The following is a 22,393-nucleotide window of genomic DNA, read 5'->3' as shown; positions in this document are numbered from 1 at the left end:
TGACATGTCACTGATCACCCAGCCTTATACTGGTGTCGCTGTACATGTCGGGTATGGTTGGATGGCTCTGGTGCCTGCGGGATGAGGAATCCTCATCTGGACAACGGGGCACCCAATGCTCATCGGTGTTGGTGCACAAGTTGTTGGAAGTCCCAAACTAATGTGAAGTTTGGAGTATAAGTGAGGCCCCTTCCTTGAGGAGGTCCGATCGGTGGGCTCCATATGTGCTGTACACTGTAGTCCATGTGCTCTGGATACACCATAAATATACAACTTGGGAATTCCCCTAAAAGTGTGTGTGTGTGTGTGTGTGTGTGTGTGTGTGTGTGTGTGTGTGTGTGTGTGTGTGTGTATTATATTATGTATAGTATATATATCTATATCTCTATCTTCTTTTTTTTTTTTTTTTTTTTTTAAACAATTATAAACTGCTTATTTTCCCTGGTGGTCTAGTGATGACCCTTGCATGGAAGCAAACAGAGCGCACCTCAATCTGTGGATGTAGTGGCCACAATTCCAGCTTCTTAGTAGTGGTGAGGAGGCGAGCTTGTTACTCCCAAGTATCAGGTTTCTCGTGCAATACCAGTACTGAATATAATGGAAGTCGAGCATTTTTAAACTCTGATGCTCAACTGAGTAATGAGCAGTGGCGAGCTCATCCCTAGTCACAAGCTCTAAATAAAAGTCTGAGAGCCAGAACGAGGCTCTCATAGACCTCCAACCGCTCCTTGAAACACTGGAGGCCACCAACTGGAGCAGCAGTGATGGAAGAAGAAGCCGTCGGGGAGTGATTAGAAGACCCGGGGCAGGGGACTTGCATTTACAGCACCACTCCAGTGGTGGAATAAACTGCAGGAGTGGTGCTTTAAAACATGACTCGCCAACAAAATACAAAAACATTATAAAAACACTAACATAATTTACACTAAGTGCAGAAATGCTGCAACAACAAAAAATCTCTCTACTCTGATACTGTTAGGATAGGTCATCATTGTCCAATAGATATAGAATATATACGCTACTCAGCAAAACCTGGGGATACTTTGCTTTCGGATAAAATTTAAGGATGATCCTAAAATGCCAACTAACCTTTGCAGGTGAACTTAAAGGAATCTGCCACCAGGTTTTTATGGTGTTTGGTTTTTTTTTTGGTTTTTTTTTTTTTGCTCCCCCCCCCCCCCCCATCTGAGAGCAGCATAATGTAGAGGCAGAGACCCTGATTCCAGCGATGTCACTTACTGAGCGGTTTGCTGTCATTTTGATAAAATCAATGTTTTCTCTTCTGCAGATCTAGCAGTTACCGTATACAGAGCTCAGGAATATGCTGGACTACCTGCAGCGCACAAAGTAGTCCTGTAGTGATTATCTGCTGATTAAACAGTTATTTTTACCAAAACTACACTAAGCAGCTCAGTAAGTGACACATTGCTGGATTCAGGATCTCTGCCTCTACGTTGTGCTGTTCTGACTAGATGGCAAAAACCTGGTGACAGATTCCCTTTAATTTGACTCTCTAAATTTGTGGATGCACATGTCGAACTGTTCAAGGTTTCAGTACTTTTTGCACAACATGCTGTTCTCTTAACAATGGCCTAAATGGCAAAATTCACATCACGTGTTTTTGGGTCCATGAATCGCCCACAAAATGTTTGGGTTCAGTTAGAATTGGTATTAAGCAGTCCACCTCATCATGCTATTCATATTTTGAGATCCTGAGACTAAGACGACACCTTATATCGGCAGTACCGCGCCTTTGGGAGGCTTCAAGCAGATTGATCTCAGACAGAAGTGGCCATTTAGTGTCAGTGTCATCACCAGGTTGCAACAGAGATACAGAGAGACTGGAAGAGTCACAGGCAGAGAAGTGGACATCCTTTGGCCACATCCAACACTGATGACTGCTTCATTGTGGACAATGCCCTTCAGAACCAGATGATGAATGCCACACAACTCTAGGCACATTTAAGAGAGATGTGAGGCTCCCAAGTCTCACGTCAGACCATTCAAATCCATTTACGTCAGCATGGTCTGCGTGCTAGACGACCTGCAAAGGGACATGACCACCCCACCAGACACGGGAGTCATCTACACTGGACGATGAACTAATGGGCCTCAGTGCTGGTCACTGATAAGTCTATTTACGCTGAGCAGAAATGATGGCCGCCAACTATGTTAGAGATGTCAAGGAGAGAGCGGTGCATCAGCCACTGCTGTTACCAGACAAGCCTCCGGCCGTGATGGACTGAGTGTGGGCCGGAGTGTCTAGTCAGAACATAACAGCCCTAAACTTTATTAATGGTACAGTAACAGCCCGTACAGCTGGAATCACATAATTAATCCAGTGATTCTGCCTTTGCATTAACACCGGCCTAATGTCATCTTCATGGACCACAAAGCTCCAGCTCATCGAGGTCACCTCATTAGGGAACAGCTGCTGGAGACTGGGGGACCTCAAATGGAGCAGCCAGCACTTTCTCCAGACCTGAACCCCATAGAAAACCTATGGGATCAGCTGAGTCACCGTGTAGAGGCCATAACTCTGTATCCCAGAATCTCAATGTCCTAAGGGCCGCCCTCCAAGAAGAGTAGGCTGCCATGCCTCCACAGACAATAACTCCCATTTGTGACCAGCAGGAGACGTCGTTGTGAGTTGCATGGTGGCCTTGAGCAACTTGTGAGATGAGGAAATCATCATTTCATGATTCTACTTAAATGCTGTATATCATTGCAGCATGAACTTATGATTTCTTTAGACTTCAGTTGAAATTTGTGTGTATAAAATCATAATATATATCCTCCTGATATCCCACCAGCAGAGAACGTGTTGTGTACAGGGTGTGGCCGTAGGGTAATGCCCCCCCAGATGATTGCAGCCTGTGGTCCTCACTTTGTCCTCAGGGTAATATAATGATGATGACGTCTGCAGACAGTCACTCACAGAAACCAGTTTGTCCTGTTCTGTGTGGGAGGAATAAGGTTTTGTCCTCTTTTGTCTTGTTCCTTTTTCCTCTTACAATGGTGTCACCAGAGATCAGGGGGCACATCCCAGCCTCCTGCAAAATCCGGCTGTGTTGGTATTTAACCCTTGCAGAGTTCTGAATGTGTCGTTTTACAAACTTCCCATGATGGCACCTGTAAGGTTACAAACAAATAGAAAATCCAATTTCATAAGTATATTCTTTAATTTTTGTATTCGGCTTCTATGCAGATTGATGTGTCGGTGCAGTGATGCACTACAAACCCTGCGTGGTCCAATCCTGCTCCTAGGGTAGGAAGGCCAAGGGAAGGTGTGTGTGTGTGTGTGTGTGTGTGTGTGTGTGTGTGTGTGTGTGTGTGTGTGTGTGTGTGTCTGTCCTTCCCTTAATCTTATATTTTAATGGAGAGAAGTGGGGTTAATCAGATCTCTGCCTGTTGTGTTTGTTTTTTGTTTTTTTTTTGAGACTAGAACCTGCGGTCACATGTGCTATATCTATAAATCTTAGTAGTATTGCTTTTCAACTCCATTCGTGTCTATTATATGCTGCTGGCCATGATGAACAGTTACATCTAAATGGGTAAACGGGGCGCACTCTGGTTGCTGCAGCTTCAGGCGGATGCCAACTGTATAAGGCTGCTATCACACATCTTTTTCCTGTGAGGCACAATCTGGCTCTTTGCAGAAAAACCGCAACTTTTTTTTTTTTTTTTTTTTGCCACCGGTTGCGTGGTTGTTTTTTTTTTTTTTTTTTTTTTTTTTTTGCATAGACTTTCATTAGTGCCGCATGGGCTTGCATTCGGTCTGGTTTTTGCCGCATGCGGCAGATTTAGCTGATACGGTGGCCGGATGGAATGTTGCCTGGCACTTTTTTTTTTTTTTTTTTTTTTTTGTTCGGCAAAAAAACCCGCATCGCGCCGCATCCGTCTGATGCGGCGCGATTTGCAATGCATGCGGCGTCCTGCGGCAAACACCACATGCGTTGTTTTTTTTTGTTGTTTTTTTTTCCACTGCGCATGCTCAGTAGCGTGCTGCAAGCGGCAAAAACCAGACGGGCCGCATGTCAAAAACTTATACAAAGGATGCGGTTTTGTCGCCGCATCCGTTGCATAGGTTTTAGAGCCGGATTGGCAGGCTATGCTAAAACCGGAGGTGTGAAAGTCTTTCACAGCTGGCATCTGTGGTGTACACTGCAGGCTCAGCTCCAGACAAGAGACCTTACATAAAACCTACTGATGTGTTCTACATTGGGATAAAAGGAGTTGTCCGGTGCCGATCAGCGCCGCTAGTCTCCGGATGTGGAGGGGAGCGACACCGGACAGCCCCTTTAAGGTGCTCCTTTAGGCTATGTGTCCACGGTAGAATGTACCTGCGGATTTTTCTGCATGAAAATCCGCGACTTTCGCGGCAAATCCGCACCTTATTTTTGCCGCGGATTACCGCTATTTTGCCGCGGATTTTGATGCAGATTTTTTTTTCCCCCATTCTATACCCAAAATCCGCACCAAAATCCGCAAGTATAATTGACATGCTGCAGATTTTTCCGGATCAAAATCCGCGGCAAATCCGCTGCGGAAAAATCCGCAGCATGGACACAGCATTGCCAAAATGCCATTGAAATGGCTTGGAAGTGCCGCTGCTGCAGATTTTCGGGAAATCCGCGGCAAAATCCGCAGCGTGGGCACATAGCCTTAGGCTTTAGACTCTATGGTTGAGTTCCATAGTTGGATAGTTTGTGAATAGATATTTGACTTCTTATCTAGCGTTCATGATTCAACCACTAACCACACGGCTCATTTCCCCCACATTAGATTTCTGCCTGGCGGAAAAGGACAGCGGGCCGTGTAAGGCGTCTTTTATCAAATGGTTTTATGATGCAAAGTCTGAGACCTGTAAGAACTTCACCTATGGAGGTTGTCCTGTTAACCTGAACAACTATCCCGGGGAGGAAGAATGCAGGAGCAAATGTCAGGGTGTAAACCGTAAGTGCTCCCCCGCCCTCTAAACCCCCACTGCCCCCAGCTAGTAATGGGGTGTTCCACATACCAGTCATACTGGGACCTCACCCCTTATGGAGCGTCCTGTACAGTGTGCTCGAGGATTGTTTTGGGATATGAATTACTTGTATGTAATGTCCTCAATTTACTAAAATTGCAAATCCTTTCTTTTTCGCTCCTAATTGGGAGACCCAGACAGTGGGTGTATAGCTACTGCCCTCTGGAGGCCGCACAAAGAACTACACTTAAAAGTGTAAGGCCCCTCCCCTTCTGGCTATACACCCTCCCGTAGGAGTACAGATTCCTCAGTTTTAGCTTTGTGCGCAAGGAGGTCAGACACGCACGCATAGCTCCATTGTTTTTAGTCAGCAGCAGCTGCTGACTATGTCGGATGGAAGAAAAGAGGGCCCATACAGGGCTCCCAGCATGCTCCCTTCTCACCCCACTGTATGTCGGAGGTGTTTGTAAGGTTGAGGTACCCATTGCGGGTACGGTGGCAGGAGCCCACATGCTGATTCCTTCCCCATCCCTTTTTACAGGGCTCTGGGTGAAGTGGGATTTACTGGTCTCCAGGCACTGAGACCGTGCTCCATCTACAGCCCCTGGAGAAGATGCTGGATGGAGCGGAGTACATCAGGGACATGGCCCTGCTTCCTCAAGGTACTCTGTGTCCCCGTGCATTTGGCGCTCACACCGCAGCATGCTGGGTGTTGTAGTGCGCCGGGGGACATCAGCGCTACGGCGCTTGTGCCATGGCCTCATTCAGCTTCGCTGAAGCAGGCACACTTCTAGGAATCGGTCGCGCCGGCCGCTGGGACTGCGGCGCGGCTGGCACTTGTGGTGCGCCGGGGACTTCAGCGCGGCCCGCGCTTTTACGGCGGCCGCGCTGATAACTCGAGTCCCCGGCTTTTGCGGCCTGCTTCCGTTCGTTCCCGCCCCCAGACCTGCCAGTCAGGAGAGGGGCGGGACGCTGGCCAGTGCATCAGCGCTGAGGGCTGGAGTCGTTTTTACATACTCCAGCCCTCACAATCGGCACAGAGGGGACACTGTTTCCCGCACTTTTGTTTGGGAACTCCCACGGACCGCCCCTCTCCACAGACGCCGGCAGCCATTCCTGCTGACACGCTGAGCTGCAGAGGGGAGCCGGGGAGACCCAGACAAGGAATCTGCAGCCTCTTACCCGCTATTCAGCGGGCGGTAAGCAGCCCTCAGGGCTCACCCCCTCTTGTGCCAGTAGTATTCTTAGTATTTTGTTTCTACAAATACTTTGTATTGCATAGCGCTGGTCGCCCTTTGGCTATAGACTCTCTCACATTGCAGAGAGCCAGCAGCATGTCGTCCGTAAAACGCAAGGGTGCCAAGGCACAGACATTATATGCTTCCTGCACCACATGTGGGACTTTTCTACCGGCAGGCTCCACGGACCCCCATTGTGTGCAGTGCTCGGCCCCTGCGGCGCTTGCACAGTCGGGACCTCTGCTGGACGTGACCCAGGGTGTACCACCTGTGAATGCTGTCCAGGTGACAGGAACTGAGTTTGCAGCTTTTGCTGACAGAATGTCTCTCACTATGTCACAAATTCTTGACACATTGCGAGCTAGGCCTGTACTTCAGGCCACGGACACTGTGCAATCATTGCCCCCTGGTCCCCCTCAGCTCCAAGCTCCGGGACGGGCATATACACCTCAGGGTGAAGACTCTGACTCGGACGATGGCCCCGGGCAGCCTAAGCGGGCTCGCTATGACGGGCCTTCACATTCATCTCAATGGTCAGGATCCCAGCGAGATGAATCTATGGGTGATGAGGCGGACGTAACTGATCAGGATTCTGATCCTGGGACCGCTCTCAATCTAGATACACCAGATGGTGACGCCATAGTTAATGATCTTATATTTAACATCAATAAGATGTTAAATATTTCCCCACCAGCTCCTCTTGTGGAGGAGTCAGCTTCGCAGCACGAGAGAATCCATTTCAGATACCCTAAGCGTACTTTAAGCACTTTTCTGGACCACGCTGACTTTAGAGACGCAATCCAGAAACCCCACGCTTATCCTGAAAGGCGTTTTCCTAAACGGCTTAAAGATACACGCTATCCTTTTCCCCCTGAGGTGGTCAAGGGTTGGACCCAGTGTCCAAAAGTGGATCCTCCAATTTCCAGGCTTGCAGCTAGATCCTTGGTTGCAGTTGAAGATGGAGCGGCACTTAAAGATGCCACTGACAGGCAGATGGAGCTCTGGCTGAAATCCATCTATGAAGCGATTGGAGCGTCATTAGCGCCTTCTTTTGCAGCCGTATGGGCACTCCAAGCTATCTCAGCCGGGCTTGCGCGAGTTGACTCCGTCACACGTGCATTTGCCCCGCAGGTAGCACCATTGACCTCGCAAATGGCGGCATTCGCGTCGTACGCGATTAATGCTGTTCTTGACGCTACAAGCCGCACGGCAGTGGCGTCAGCCAACTCCGTTGTTTTGCGTAGGGCCCTGTGGTTGAGACATTGGAGAGCAGATTCTCATTCCAAGAAGTGCTTAACCAATTTGCCTTTTTCTCGTGACCGATTGTTTGGAGAGCGTTTGGATGAAATCATCAAACACTCCAAGGGTAAGGACTCATCCTTACCGCAACACAGACAAAACAGACCCCAACAGAGGAAGGGTCAGTCTGGTTATCGGTCCTTTCGAGGACCGGGCAGGTCCCAATTCGCCTCGTCAAAAAAGACTCAAAAAGACCAGAGACGCTCAGATTCTTGGAGGTCTCAGTCACGCCCAAAAAGGACAGCCGGAGGAACCGTTGCCAAGACGGCGTCCTCCTGACTTGCGGTCTCCGATTCCCACACCCGCGGTCGGTGGGAGGCTTTCCCACTTTGGCGACATCTGGCTGTCACACGTCAAAGACCGTTGGGTGAGGGATATTCTGTCTCACGGGTACAGGATAGAGTTCAGTTCTCGTCCGCCAACTCGTTTCTTCAGAACTTCTCCACCACCAGACCGAGCCGATGCTCTGTTGCAGGCGGTGGCCGCTCTAAAGGCGGAAGGAGTGGTGACCTCCGTCCCTCTTCAGGAACAAGGTCACGGTTTTTACTCCAATCTGTTTGTGGTCCCAAAAAAGGACGGATCGTATCGGCCCGTCCTGGATCTAAAGTTGCTCAACAGACACGTAAAAGTCAGGAGGTTCCGGATGGAATCCCTACGCTCCGTCATAGCCTCAATGTCTCAAGGAGATTTTCTAGCATCAATAGATATCAAAGATGCGTATCTCCACGTGCCGATCGCACCAGAGCATCAGCGTTTCCTACGCTTCGTCATACACGACGAACACCTGCAGTTCGTAGCGTTACCTTTCGGTCTGGCAACAGCCCCCCGGGTCTTCACCAAGGTCATGGCAGCAGTAGTAGCTGTTCTGCACTCGCAAGGTCACTCGGTCATCCCGTATCTAGACGACCTGCTTATAAAGGCACCCTCTCAAGAGGCATGCCAACACAGTCTGAAGGTGGCACTAGACACTCTCCAGAGTTTCGGGTGGATTATCAACTTTCCAAAGTCTCATCTAACCCCGGCCCAATCTCTGACTTATCTTGGCATGGAGTTTCATACTCTCTCAGCGATAGTGAAGCTTCCACTGGACAAGCAGTGCTCGCTACGGACTGGAGTGCAATCTCTCCTTCAGAGCCAGTCGCACTCACTGAGGCGCCTCATGCATTTCCTAGGAAAGATGGTAGCAGCAATGGAGGCAGTCCCGTTCGCGCAGTTTCATCTGCGCCCTCTACAATGGGACATTCTACGCCAATGGGACGGGAAATCGACGTCCCTCGACAGGACTGTCTCCCTCTCTCAGACTGCCAAGGACTCTCTGCGTTGGTGGCTTCTCCCCACCTCATTGTCACAGGGAAAGTCGTTCCTTCCCCCGTCCTGGGCAGTGGTCACGACGGATGCGAGCCTATCAGGGTGGGGAGCGGTGTATCTCCACCACAGGGCTCAGGGGATGTGGACTCTGGAAGAGTCCACCCTGCAGATCAATGTTCTGGAAATCAGAGCAATCTATCTTGCCCTGCGAGCCTTCCAACAATGGCTGGAAGGCAAGCAGATTCGGATTCAGTCGGACAATTCCACGGCGGTGGCGTACATCAACCACCAAGGGGGAACACGCAGTCGCCAAGCTTTTCAAGAAGTCCAGCGGATTTTGACGTGGGTGGAAAGCAGAGCGTCCACCATATCCGCAGTTCACATCCCAGGCGTGGAAAACTGGGAAGCAGACTTTCTCAGTCGCCAGGGCATGGACGCAGGAGAATGGTCCCTTCACCCGGACGTGTTTCAGCAGATCTGTTGCCGCTGGGGGACGCCGGACGTCGATCTGATGGCGTCACGGCACAACAACAAGGTCCCAGTTTTCATGGCACGGTCTCACGATCACCGAGCACTGGCGGCAGACGCCTTGGTTCAGGATTGGTCGCAATTCCGACTCCCCTATGTGTTCCCACCTCTAGCATTGTTACCCAGAGTTCTCCGGAAAATCAGGTCCGACTGCCATCGAGCCATACTCGTCGCTCCAGATTGGCCAAGAAGGTCGTGGTACCCGGATCTGTGGCATCTCACGGTAGGCCAACCGTGGACACTACCAGACCGTCCAGATTTGCTGTCTCAAGGGCCGTTTTTCCATCTGAATTCTGCGGCCCTGAACCTGACTGTGTGGCCATTGAGTCCTGGATCCTAGCGGCCTCAGGTTTATCTCATGAAGTTGTTGCCACAATGAGACAGGCTAGAAAACCATCCTCAGCTAAGATCTATCACAGAACGTGGAAGATATTCTTAGCGTGGTGCTTGGCTCAAGGGTTTTCTCCCTGGCCATTTGCATTGCCAATTTTTCTTTCCTTCCTGCAGTCTGGGTTGGAAAAAGGTTTGTCGCTTAGCTCTCTTAAGGGTCAAGTCTCCGCGCTATCCGTATTCTTTCAGAAGCGCTTGGCACAGCTTTCTAAAGTACGCACGTTTCTCCAAGGAGTTTGTCATATCGTTCCTCCTTACAGACGGCCATTGGAACCCTGGGATCTGAACAAGGTTCTCATTGCTCTCCAGAAGCCGCCTTTCGAGCCTTTGAAAGAGGTTCCCCTTTCTCGGCTTTCACAAAAGGTAGTTTTTCTTGTGGCGGTCACGTCTCTTCGAAGAGTGTCCGAGCTAGCGGCGTTATCTTGCAAATCTCCCTTCCTGGTGTTTCACCAAGACAAGGTAGTACTGCGTCCAATTCCAGAGTTTTCTCCCAAGGTGGTTTCTTCCTTTCATCTCAATCAGGATATCACTTTACCATCTTTGTGTCCGCATCCAGTTCACCAATTTGAAAAGGGTTTACATCTGTTGGACCTGGTGAGAGCACTCAGGATTTACATTTCTCGCACGGCGGCTCTACGCCGTTCTGATGCGCTCTTTGTCCTAGTCGCTGGTCAGCATAAGGGATCGCAAGCTTCCAAATCCACCCTGGCGCGGTGGATCAAGGAACCAATTCTTCACACATACCGTTCTGCTGGGCTTCCGATTCCATCTGGACTGAAGGCCCATTCTACCAGAGCCGTGGGTGCGTCCTGGGCATTGCGGCATCAGGCTACGGCTCAGCAAGTGTGCCAAGCGGCTACCTGGTCGAGTCTGCACACGTTTACCAAACACTATCAAGTGCATACCTACGCTTCGGCAGATGCCAGCCTAGGTAGACAGGTCCTTCAGGCGGCGGTGGCCCACCTGTAGGAAGAGGCTGTCTGACAGCCCGTTCATGTGGTATCTTTTTACCCACCCAGGGACTGCTTTTGGACGTCCCACTGTCTGGGTCTCCCAATTAGGAGCGAAAAAGAAGAAGGGAATTTTGTTTACTTACCGTAAATTCCTTTTCTTCTAGCTCCAATTGGGAGACCCAGCACCCGCCCTATTTGTTCTTAGGGTTTCGTTTTTCGGGTGCACATGTTGTTCATGTTGTTTCTTAAGTTCTCCGATCGTGTTATCGGATTGAATTTGTTTTTGAAACTGTTATTGGCTTTCCTCCTTCTTGCTTTGGTACTAAAACTGAGGAATCTGTACTCCTACGGGAGGGTGTATAGCCAGAAGGGGAGGGGCCTTACACTTTTAAGTGTAGTTCTTTGTGCGGCCTCCAGAGGGCAGTAGCTATACACCCACTGTCTGGGTCTCCCAATTGGAGCTAGAAGAAAAGGAATTTACGGTAAGTAAACAAAATTCCCTTCTTTATTTAGGTAGAGGGTTTAAAAACAAAACCCACAAGCATTTTCATGAAAATAATTAAGTGTAAGACCACTTTCACATATCAGTTTTTTTTCAATCAGGCACAATCCGGAAAAAACTGATCCGGATCCGTTTTATCCCCATTGATTTGTATTAGCGCCGGATTGTGCCTGATGGCCTTGCGTTGCATCCGGCTTCGGTTCCGTCATAATTGCCTAAAGCAGTAGCCGGAGGCAACGTATCTTGTAACATTTTTTTTTGTCCGGCAAAAAAACCGCATCGCGCTGGATCCGGCACGATAAGGCGTGTTTTACAATGGAAGCCTATGGACGCTGGGACGGCGTAATGCGGCAAAAAAACAGATGCGGCTGCCGGATCCATTTTGTAAACTGAGCATGCTCCAATGTTTTGAGAACTGATCCAGCAAAAAAAAAACGGACAAAACGGATCCTTTTTTTTTTTTTTTTTTTTTTTTTTTTTTTTTTTTTTTTTTTTTTTGTTGGATCAGGAAAAAAAAAGGATTGTGCCTGAATGCAGAACACTGTGTGAAAGTAGCCTAAGGCTACATTCACACTCCCGTTGTTTTGCCGTCAGGCACAATCCGATTTGGTACTAATGTGACGGATGCGTTGGAGATTGAGGTACAACTGATGGGATGGATCCGTTCAAAAAATGGATCCGTTGTAGCAGTTTGTACCTTGCAAAGAGAATCCAGCTGTGGCCGCAGGTAACCTGAGTGACGTCACTGCTGACAACGCGAATCACTTCAGTTGCTGCGCGGAGCTCACAGTGAGCGGCAGTGCTCTACGGCCGCTCCTGTCAGCTTTCCAAAACGGCGGATTGCGACTGAAGGGAAAAAAACGCAAGTGTGAAACTAGCCTTACTTTTCAGTGTTAATTTCCCTTGTTTAACACCTTCCTCCATTAGGACATGAATAAACTTTCTGGGCAAGGGTCCACAAGTGTCGAGGAGGCCATGCAGTAGATGCTGGCTGTATTACACAGCCAGCATTAATCTGACAGCCAAATTCAGTACGGAGTTGTGGCTGCGGCTGTTAACCATTTTAGATACTGCTGTCAATCTCTGGGGAAGTTGGTGTTTAAAAAAAAAAAAAAAAAAAAAAGCTAACTGAGAAAAATGTAAATTTTTTTTTTGTTTAAATATTTGTATTTAATTGCGCAAAATATATAAAAAAAATTGATATTTTCCACTCTTAAACACTAAAAGGAGCAGCTGTTGAAATCCTACTGTAGAACTAGCTCACATTACAGCTGCAGTAAAAGTGGGCAGAACATGCTCTCCTGTGTGCGACCTCCTCCTCCCAATCTGGGTGTTTCCAAAAGGATAAGGGAGCATGAAGTTAAGGATCACAGTGCGGAGCCATTTTGTTGATGACCGCAAAGTGATCCTAATATGTCTAAAGTGTCACCAAGGACTGCTAGCATAGTGCTCCACTGTATACCGTGCCCCCATATACTGTGCTCTGAGAGGAGACACTGCCGAAACACCAGGTTGACAAGAGTAGCTGCTGGCTGTGATCGGAGGTCCGAGGGGGTGATCTGCAGCCTGAGCGGTACTGCACTACAGATGTGACGCCGAGATCACCGCCCCCCACGGCATGCACTCACCTCGGACCTCTGCCCCCACGGCATGCACTCACCTCGGACCTCTGCCCCCACGGCATGCACTCACCTCGGACCTCTGCCCCCACGGCATGCACTCACCTCGGACCTCTGCCCCCACGGCATGCACTCACCTCGGACCTCTGCCCCCACGGCATGCACTCACCTCGGACCTCTGCCCCCACGGCATGCACTCACCTCGGACCTCTGCCCCCACGGCATGCACTCACCTCGGACCTCTGCCCCCGGCAGCCTGGTGTCTGTTCCTCTTGTCAGTGATCACAGCACAGAGCAGTGAGGAGCTGCTAGGAGCGGAGGCCCGAGGTGAGCACAATGTGGGGGAGGGGCTGTGGATATGGGAGATGAGCAGTGGGGGGGATGCATATGCATAATCAACTACTTATTAAGCAGCTCCAAATGGAGAGGCACTCGCCCATAGTAACTGATCAGTGAAGGGATGCACCTCAAGGACCCCTTACTCCAAGATGGCAGCCCCCAGTGTTTCAGGAAAAATAAATTATTTTATTTTTTAAATCGATTTTTTTTTTTTTTAAATTAATTGATTTCATAATTACTATCATTAATACAAAAATTTTTAAAAAAATGTGATACCTTCACTTTAAATGGCGAAGTTTTCATGGCAGCTTGGGGCCCGCTGAGGGCTCCCGATGACTATTGATTTTTTTTTTTTTAAATATATACTTTTAAAAGTGAACGGTGTCATTCAAGACTATAACTTTTCCCTGAAAATTTAAAAACAAGCCTTGTGTGGGGGAAATGGATTATAAAAAAAAAAAAAAAAAAATCCCCAGTGATTAAATGGTTGTCACATGCCCCCTCTTGTTTTGCAGTTGGGGCAATTATTAATTGTAAAGGTCTGTACATGTGTCCACTCCTTCGTCATGGACGGTGCATTGTATCTGGACGCTGTCATACTGACTGGCTGGAGGGGAAGTAAAGAGCACAATGTTTACTTCCTGGGGCTGGGGGGGGGTCCTCTTCTTGGTCCAGTTCTATATTTGGCTTAAAGAATTTGCATATTTTTTTTAGAAACCTGTTATGGAAAAAAAAAAATGCATTTTACTTTGAAGCAGATCCCAATGAAATCTGTTCTAAACTAAGGCATTGTCCAATCAAAAGACTGCAGGAAACTACAAACACAATATACAAACTCTGCAAGGACATGTTCACACAACGTCTGTAAGGCGGCTTCCACACTACGTTTCTTTAACATGCGTCATGAACGTTTTTTTGCTGTAAAAGCGGATCCTGCTTTTACAGCAAAAAAAAGCGCATGTGTTATTTTGCAGGATCCTGTCACTTTAAGTTTATGGGCGGGCATTGGAATCGTGATCGGGAGTCAGTGGAACTGAACGTGATAGACTGGGAGCCGGCATCTGACAGCTGCGGAGGCTCGTAACCAAGGTAAACATCGGGTAACTTGCTTGGATACCCGATATTTATTTACCTTGGTTACAAGCATCCGCAGGTGCTAGGAGCCGGCTCCCTGCACACGTAACCAACGTAAACATCGGGTAACTAAGAGAAGCGCTTTGCTTGGTTACCCGATATTTATCTTGGTTACGAGTGTCCGCAGCTCTCAGGCGGGGTAGAGCGGCAGAGGGGGAGAGCGGGAGAGAGGGACTGATCACCCGAGGCTGGTTTCTGGGCATGCTCAGTAGAGCAAGCAGGATCCTGTCTATCAGCATGCCAGTGTTCACATGCGTTTGCGTGCAGTATAGTCAGGATCCAGCAATTTGCAGTATTTGGACGCAGCTCAAACGCTACAAGTAGCCTTTTTGAAAAATGTTAAACTGCAAGTCGCTGGATCCTCACTATAACGCACGCAAACGCAGGTGAACACATGTTGACGCGAGTTAATTGCAAATGCATTGAAATAAACTCATTTGCACTGGATCCGTTTGCGTTAAAAAAAAAAAAAAAAAAATAGTGTGAAAGCGGCCTTACATGCGATGCAATGGTTTTTAGGTTTAGATAGGTGAAGCTGCCTCAGGAAAGCCGGCAGTCTTTTCCCTGTTGCGGTTTGTTTTTTTTTTTTTTTTTTTTGTTTCCTTTCATTGACAATCCCTCTAAGGGCTCATGCGCACAAAACTGCTGAATATTCTGCAGTGATTTGACAGCACATGTGCGCGTCAAATCGCTGCAGAAACACTGCGTAATGGATGCAGTTATTTTGTTAAGCCGATTTCATGCGCTATGGCTGCTGCCCCCACTATAGACAGAGGGGAGCTGCATCCAAAGCGCACAGAATTGACATGCTGCTTTTATGAACGCACGGATTTGGGTCAAAATTTTAGTACCCAAATCGCTGCGTTTTATAAAAACAACGTGCGCACGTCTCATGCACAATCTACATTGTGCAGGGGACGCATGCAATTACGCAACATGCGCACGAGCCCTAAATGTCAGTGCAATGTGGCTTTTGCAGACTTGCTCATTACCGCCCCGTGATATATTTTGTCTGCTTATACTTTGTTTTCATTATTTATTTAGAGGTGCAGCGCGTGGACACAGCGGCCCCCAGTAAACGTATGGTGTCTACTGCTGATGTTCCAGGTAAGTTTATATTTTTTCCCACTTCTTCTTTTTCTTTTTTTTTTTTTTTTTTTTTTTTTTTATGTAACATGTTTGTATATGATGATTTCTCCTCCAGAATACTGCTCGGGGCCTGCTGTGACCGGCAACTGCAGAGCCGCTTTCCGTCGTTGGTATTTTGATGCAGATTCCTGGTCCTGTAAAATGTTCATCTATGGCGGCTGCGGAGGCTCCACGAATAATCACATGTCTGAGCAGGACTGTACGACCAAGTGCTCCCTGGAAGGTGGGTTCTCCCATTTAACAAATTGTATATTACTACCTATAGTGATGTTCTCCCTGTGTTCCTCCGGGTTCTCCAGTTTCCTCCCAAACTCCAAAGAACTACTCATAGGGAACCTAGATTGGCAACACTGTCCCCATTGGGGCTCACAATGTATGTAAAGCGCTGTGGAATTAATAGCGCTATATAAATGAATAAATATACTACACTATTATTAAATATTTATAATTTATTTTATTAAATATATTGTTAAATATAATATAACCATAATAAAATATTTATTATCCATAATCTAATACAATATCTTATGAAGTTTAATATTATAAAAATATATTTTAATTATTTTATATTAGATTATGGTTATTTGATTATGGTAATAAAAAAATGTATATTTTTAGAATTTAATTTTTTTTTTTTTTCCCACCTCATTCAGCACCAAAGCCAGACCCTGCACAAGTCCACTCTCCTGAAAAAAAAAACTTTAAAGGTATGCTAGTTGCAAAGTGATATTTTTAGTTGTCACACTATATCAAATCATTCACCTGTGCCCATAGCCAGAAATATATCCCAGTATAGTGACAATGTTTCACATTTATCAATATTTCTTTGTCGCTCCATTGGGAGACCCAGACAATTGGGTGTATAGCTTCTGCCTCCGGAGGCCACACAAAGTATTACACTTAAAAGTGTAAACCCCTCCCCTCTGCCTATACACCCCCCCCCCTGTGCATCACGGGCTCCTCAGTTTTTATGCTTTGTGTTGAAGGAGGCACACATGCACGCAAGCTCCACAATTTAGTCAGCAACAGCTGCTGACTATATCGGATGGAAGAAAAGAGGGCCCATAACAGGGCCCCCGGCATGCTCCCTTCTCACCCCACTCTGGTCGGCGGTGCTGTTAAGGTTGAGGTACCCATTGCGGGTAGAAAGGCTGGAGCCACATGCTGTTTTCCTTCCCCATCCCTTAGGGGCTCTGGGTGAAGTGGGATCCTAACCGGTCACCATGCATGGGACCGTGCTCCCTCCGCAGCCCCTGGGGGAATCTGCTGGACAGGAGACCGGGTATCGTCAGGGACAGGCCCTGCTCCTCTGAGGTACTGTGTCCCCTTGGGGACGGCGCATAGAGCGCCTGTGTAACGGACGCTGCAGCACCAGCCGGGTGTTTTGCGTCGCCGGGACTACCGCGCCGACCGCGCTTGTTTGCCGGCCGCGCTAATAAATTTAGTCCCCGGCTTTTGCGGCCTAGTACCGCAAACTCCCGCCCCCGGGCCTGCCAGTCAGGGGTGAGGGCGGGACGCTAGACTGCATGTCAGCGGTGAGGGCTGGAGCATACGGAGGTATCCTCCTCCCCCCTCACTGAGCACTGCGGGGCACCAGATTCCCGCACTTTCTGAGGCACGCCCACGGCTCCCTCCTCCTCTCAGAACGCTGGCAGCCATTCCTGTCAGCACTTCTGACGCTGGAGAACTTCAGAGGGGAGACAACACCGAGCTCCACAGCTCTGGGAGGCCCAGGCAGGGAATCTGGTGGTCACACAACCGCTGCGGGCGGTCGGTAAGCCGCACCTGTTACTAGGTGCTGGCCCCCCTGGGTGCCGAATTGTATATTTATATGCTTATATTGTATACATTTACTCTGTACGGCCGCACTATTTGCTTTTGGCTATATACCCTCACTGATTGCTCTAAGAGGAGACAACAGCATGTCGTCCGCAAAAAGCAAGGGTGCCAAGGCACAGGCTTATTTTGCAACCTGTACCTCATGTGCGGCTATGCTACCTGCAGGTTCCACCTACCCTCATTGTGTGCAATGCTCGGCCCCTGTGACACTCACTCAGCCGAAGCCTCAGCCACTGGTGGGACTCTCGGCCCCGGTGGAACCACCTGCTGCCACTGTCCAGGTGACAGGGACAGAGTTTGCAGTATTCGCTGACAAACTTTCTGAGTCTATGGATAGCTGGTCTGCTAAGATACTAGAAGCTTTGCAGTCCAGACCGGTAACACAGGCCCCGGGCACTGTTGAATCATTGTCCCCAGGCCCCCCTCGGTTGGAGCAGCAAAGTGCTCCTGGGGCGACTCATAGGTCCCACGGTGAGGACTCCGACACGGACCGCAGTCCCAGACCGGCTAAGCGGGCCCGCTGGGAGCTTCCATCGACTTCATCACACTGCTCAGGGTCTCAGCATGAGGACTCTCTGGAGGATGAAGCGGAGGTGGCAGATCAGGGCTCTGAGCCTGACGCCGCGCTCAACCTTGATACACCTGAAGGGGACGCCATAGTGAACGACCTTATAGCATCCATCAATCAGGTGTTAGAACTTTCTCCTCCAGCTCCTCCGATTGAGGAGTCGGCTTCTCAGCAGGAGAAATTCCAATTTAGGTTTCCCAAACGTACACGGAGTGCGTTTCTTGATCACTCCAACTTCAGAGATACAGTCCAGAAACACCGAGCTTTTCCGGATAAGCGCTTTACCAAGCGCCTTAATGACACACGTTATCCCTTCCCCCCCTGACGTAGTCAAGGGTTGGGCTCAGTGTCCCAAGGTGGATCCTCCAGTCTCCAGACTGGCGGCTAGATCCATAGTTGCAGTGGCAGATGGTGCATCACTCAAGGATGCCACTGACAGACAGAGCTCCTGATGAAATCCATCTATGAAGCTATAGGCGCGTCTTTTGCTCCGGCATTCGCAGCCGTATGGGCACTCCAAGCTATCTCAGCCTGTCAGTCTGAGATTAATGCAGTTACACGTGCCTCTACTCCGCAGGTTGTGTCTTTAACCTCTCAGGCGTCGGCTTTTGCGTCCTACGCCATGAATGCTGTCCTGGACTCTGCGAGCCGTACGGCGGTAGCATCCGCCAATTCAGTGGCAGTCCGCAGGGCCATGTGGCTACGTGAATGGAAGGCAGACTCTGCTTCCAAAAAGTTCTTAACCGGTTTGCCTTTTTCTGGCGACCGCCTGTTTGGCGAGAAATTGGATGACCCCAGTCCAAACCAAACAGACCTCAACAACAGAAGGTACAATCGAGGTTTCGGTCCTTTCGGCCCTCAGCCAGGTCTCAATTCTCCTCCAACAGGCCACAGAAGGGTCAGAGGAACTCTGATTCATGGCGGTCTAAGTCACGTCCTAAAAAGACCGCAGGAGGAACCGCTCCCAAAGCGGCCTCCTCATGACTTTCGGCCTCCCCAAACCGCATCCTCGGTCGGTGGCAGGCTCTCCCGCTTTTGCGACGCCTGGTTGCCACATGTCCAAGACCGATGGGTGAGAGACATTCTGTCTCACGGTTACAGGATAGAGTTCAGCTCTCGTCCTCCTACTCGTTTCTTCAGAACATCTCCGCCCCCCGAGCGAGCCGATGCTCTTCTTCAGGCGGTGAGCACTCTGAAGGCAGAAGGAGTGGTGATCCCTGTTCCCCTTCAGCAATGGGGTCACGGTTTTTACTCCAACTTGTTTGTGGTGCCAAAAAAGGACGGATCTTTTCGTCCCGTTCTGGACCTCAAACTGCTCAACAGACACGTGAAAACCAGGCGGTTCCGGATGGAATCTCTCCGTTCCGTCATCGCCTCGATGTCCCAAGGAGACTTCCTAGCATCAATCGACATCAGGGATGCTTATCTCCACGTGCCGATTGCACCAGAGCATCAGCGCTTCCTGCGTTTCGCCATCGGGGACGAACACCTTCAGTTCGTGGCACTGCCTTTCGGCCTGGCGACAGCCCCACGGGTCTTCACCAAGGTCATGGCAACAGTGGTGGCAGTCCTACACTCTCAGGGACACTCGGTGATCCCTTACTTAGACGATCTTCTTGTCAAGGCCCCCCTCTCGGGTGGCATGCCAACACAGCCTGAACATTGCTCTGGAGACTCTCCAGAGATTCGGGTGGATCATCAATTTCCCAAAGTCAAAATTGACACCGACCCAATCGCTGACATATCTCGGCATGGAGTTTCATACTCTCTCAGCGATAGTGAAACTTCCGCTGGACAAACAGCGTTCACTACAGACAGGGGTGCAATCTCTCCTTTGGGCCCAGTCGCACCCCTTGAGGCGCCTCATGCACTTCCTAGGGAAGATGGTGGCAGCAATGGAGGCAGTTCCATTTGCGCAGTTTCATCTGCGTCCACTTCAATGGGACATTCTCCGCAAATGGGACAGGAAGTCCACGTCCCTCGACAGGAACGTCTCCCTTTCTCGGGCAGCCAAGGCCTCCCTTCAGTGGTGGCTCCTTCCCACTTCTTTGTCGAAGGGGAAATCCTTCCTGCCCCCATCCTGGGCTGTGGTCACGACGGACGCGAGTCTGTCAGGGTGGGGAGCGGTCTTCCTCCACCACAGGGCTCAGGGTACCTGGACTCAGCCAGAGTCCTCCCTTCAGATCTATGTTCTGGAGATAAGGGCAGTGTATCTAGCCCTAAAGGCGTTCCAGCCGTGGCTGGAAGGCAGGCAGATCCGAATTCAGTCGGACAACGCCACGGCGGTGGCATACATCAACCACCAAGGCGGCACACGCAGTCGGCAAGCCTTCCAGGAAGTTCGGCGGATTCTGCTGTGGGTGGAAGCCACAGCCTCCACCATCTCCGCAGTTCACATCCCGGGCGTGGAAAACTGGGAAGCAGACTTTCTCAGTCGCCAGGGCATGGACGCAGGGGAATGGTCTCTTCACCCGGACGTGTTTCAAGAGATCTGTTGCCGCTGGGGGAAGCCGGACGTCGACCTAATGGCGTCCCGGCACAACAACAAGGTCCCGGCATTCATGGCACGGTCTCAAGATCACAGGGCTCTGGCGGCAGACGCATTAGTTCAGGATTGGTCGCAGTTTCGACTGCCTTATGTATTTCCTCCTCTGGCACTGATGCCCAGAGTGTTACGCAAGATCAGGTCCGACTGCCGCCGCGCCATCCTCGTCGCTCCAGACTGGCCGAGGAGGTCGTGGTACCCGGATCTGTGGCATCTCACGGTGGGCCAACCGTGGGCACTACCAGACCGACCAGACTTGCTGTCTCAAGGGCCTTTTTTCCATCTGAATTCTGCGGCCCTCAACCTGACTGTGTGGCCATTGAGTCCTGGATCCTAGCGTCTTCAGGGTTATCTCAAGAGGTCATTGCCACTATGAGACAGGCCAGGAAACCAACGTCCGCCAAGATCTACCACAGGACGTGGAAGATCTTCTTATCCTGGTGCTCTGATCAGGGTTTTACTCCCTGGCCATTTGCCTTGCCCACTTTTCTGTCCTTCCTTCAATCCGGAATGGAAAAGGGTTTGTCTCTCGGCTCCCTTAAGGGACAAGTTTTGGCGCTCTGTGTTTTTTCAAAAGCGTCTAGCCAGGCTTCCACAGGTACGCACGTTCCTGCAGGGGGTTTGCCACATAGTCCCTCCTTACAAGCGTCCGCTAGAACCCTGGGATCTGAACAGGGTGCTAACGGCTCTTCAGAAACCACCTTTTGAGCCAATGAGGGATATTCTCTTTCACGCCTTTCGCAGAAGGTGGTCTTCCTAGTGGCAGTCACATCACTTCGGAGAGTGTCTGAGCTAGCAGCGCTGTCATGCAAAGCCCCCTTCCTGGTGTTTCACCAGGACAAGGTGGTTCTGCGTCCGGTTCCGGAATTTCTCCCTAAGGTGGTATCCCCTTTTCATCTCAATCAGGATATCTCCTTACCTTCTTTTTGTCCTCATCCAGTTCACCAATGTGAAAAGGATTTGCACTTGTTAGATCTGGTGAGAGCACTCAGACTCTACATTTCTCGTACGGCGCCCCTGCGCCGCTCGGATGCGCTCTTTGTCCTTGTCGCTGGCCAGCGTAAAGGGTCGCAGGCTTCCAAGTCAACCTTGGCTCGGTGGATAAAGGAACCAATTCTTGAAGCCTACCGTTCTTCTGGGCTTCCGGTTCCTTCAGGGCTGAAAGCCCATTCTACCAGAGCCGTGGGTGCGTCCTGGGCATTGCGGCACCAGGCTACGGCTCAGCAGGTGTCAGGCGGCTACCTGGTCGAGTCTGCACACTTTCACGAAACACTTTCACGAAACACTATCAGGTGCATACCTATGCTTCGGCAGATGCCAGTCTAGGTAGGCGAGTCCTGCAGGCGGCGGTTGCCCACCTGTAGGAAGGGGCCGTTTTACGGCTCTTTTACCGAGGTATTCTTTTACCCACCCAGGGACTGCTTTTGGACGTCCCAATTGTCTGGGTCTCCCAATGGAGCGACAAAGAAGAAGGGAATTTTGTTTACTTACCGTAAATTCCTTTTCTTCTAGCTCCTATTGGGAGACCCAGCACCCGCCCCTGTTCCCTTCGGGCTGTTATTTCTTTGTGTACACATGTTGTTCATGTTGAATTGTTCTTGGTTCATGGTTTTCAGTTCTCCGAACATCCTTCGGATTGAATTTACCTTAGACCAATTTATAAGTTCCTCCTTCCTGCTTTTGCACCAAAACTGAGGAGCCCGTGATGCACGGGAGGGTGTATAGGCAGAGGGGAGGGGTTACACTTCTTAAAGTGTAATACTTTGTGTGGCCTCCGGAGGCAGAAGCTATACACCCAATTGTCTGGGTCTCCCAATAGGAGCTAGAAGAAAAGGAATTTACGGTAAGTAAACAAAATTCCCTTCATTTTCTCCTAGTTTTTGACCCAGTTTAATCCCATATAATCCAGTCTAATCTTTAGACGTCACAATCTTGGACTACAGTATTAACCCCTTAACGACGGCGGGCAGTAATATTACGTCCTAGCGGTCAGTGTTACTGCCCGCGGTCTGC

General features: G+C 49.7%; 1 protein-coding gene across 2 annotated transcripts in view; it reads left to right on the top strand.

The window, feature by feature from the left end:
* SPINT2 (serine peptidase inhibitor, Kunitz type 2) overlaps positions 1–22,393 on the top strand; it is a 40,339-nt gene that overhangs the window by 3,185 nt on the left and 14,761 nt on the right. The window contains exons 2-5 of one of the 2 annotated variants that reach the window (XM_075323661.1): positions 4,786–4,956; positions 15,324–15,386; positions 15,484–15,651; positions 16,082–16,135. In XM_075323661.1, the coding sequence (XP_075179776.1) occupies positions 4,786–4,956; positions 15,324–15,386; positions 15,484–15,651; positions 16,082–16,135 (456 nt within the window). The remainder of the gene's footprint in view (positions 1–4,785; positions 4,957–15,323; positions 15,387–15,483; positions 15,652–16,081; positions 16,136–22,393) is intronic. The other variant, XM_075323662.1, reaches the window with a different exon arrangement.

The sequence above is a fragment of the Anomaloglossus baeobatrachus genome, chromosome 9 (genome assembly GCF_048569485.1).
Source record: "Anomaloglossus baeobatrachus isolate aAnoBae1 chromosome 9, aAnoBae1.hap1, whole genome shotgun sequence".
In the NCBI taxonomy this organism is placed as follows: Eukaryota; Metazoa; Chordata; class Amphibia; order Anura; family Aromobatidae; genus Anomaloglossus; species Anomaloglossus baeobatrachus.
This window is presented reverse-complemented; position numbering and strand designations above follow the sequence as displayed.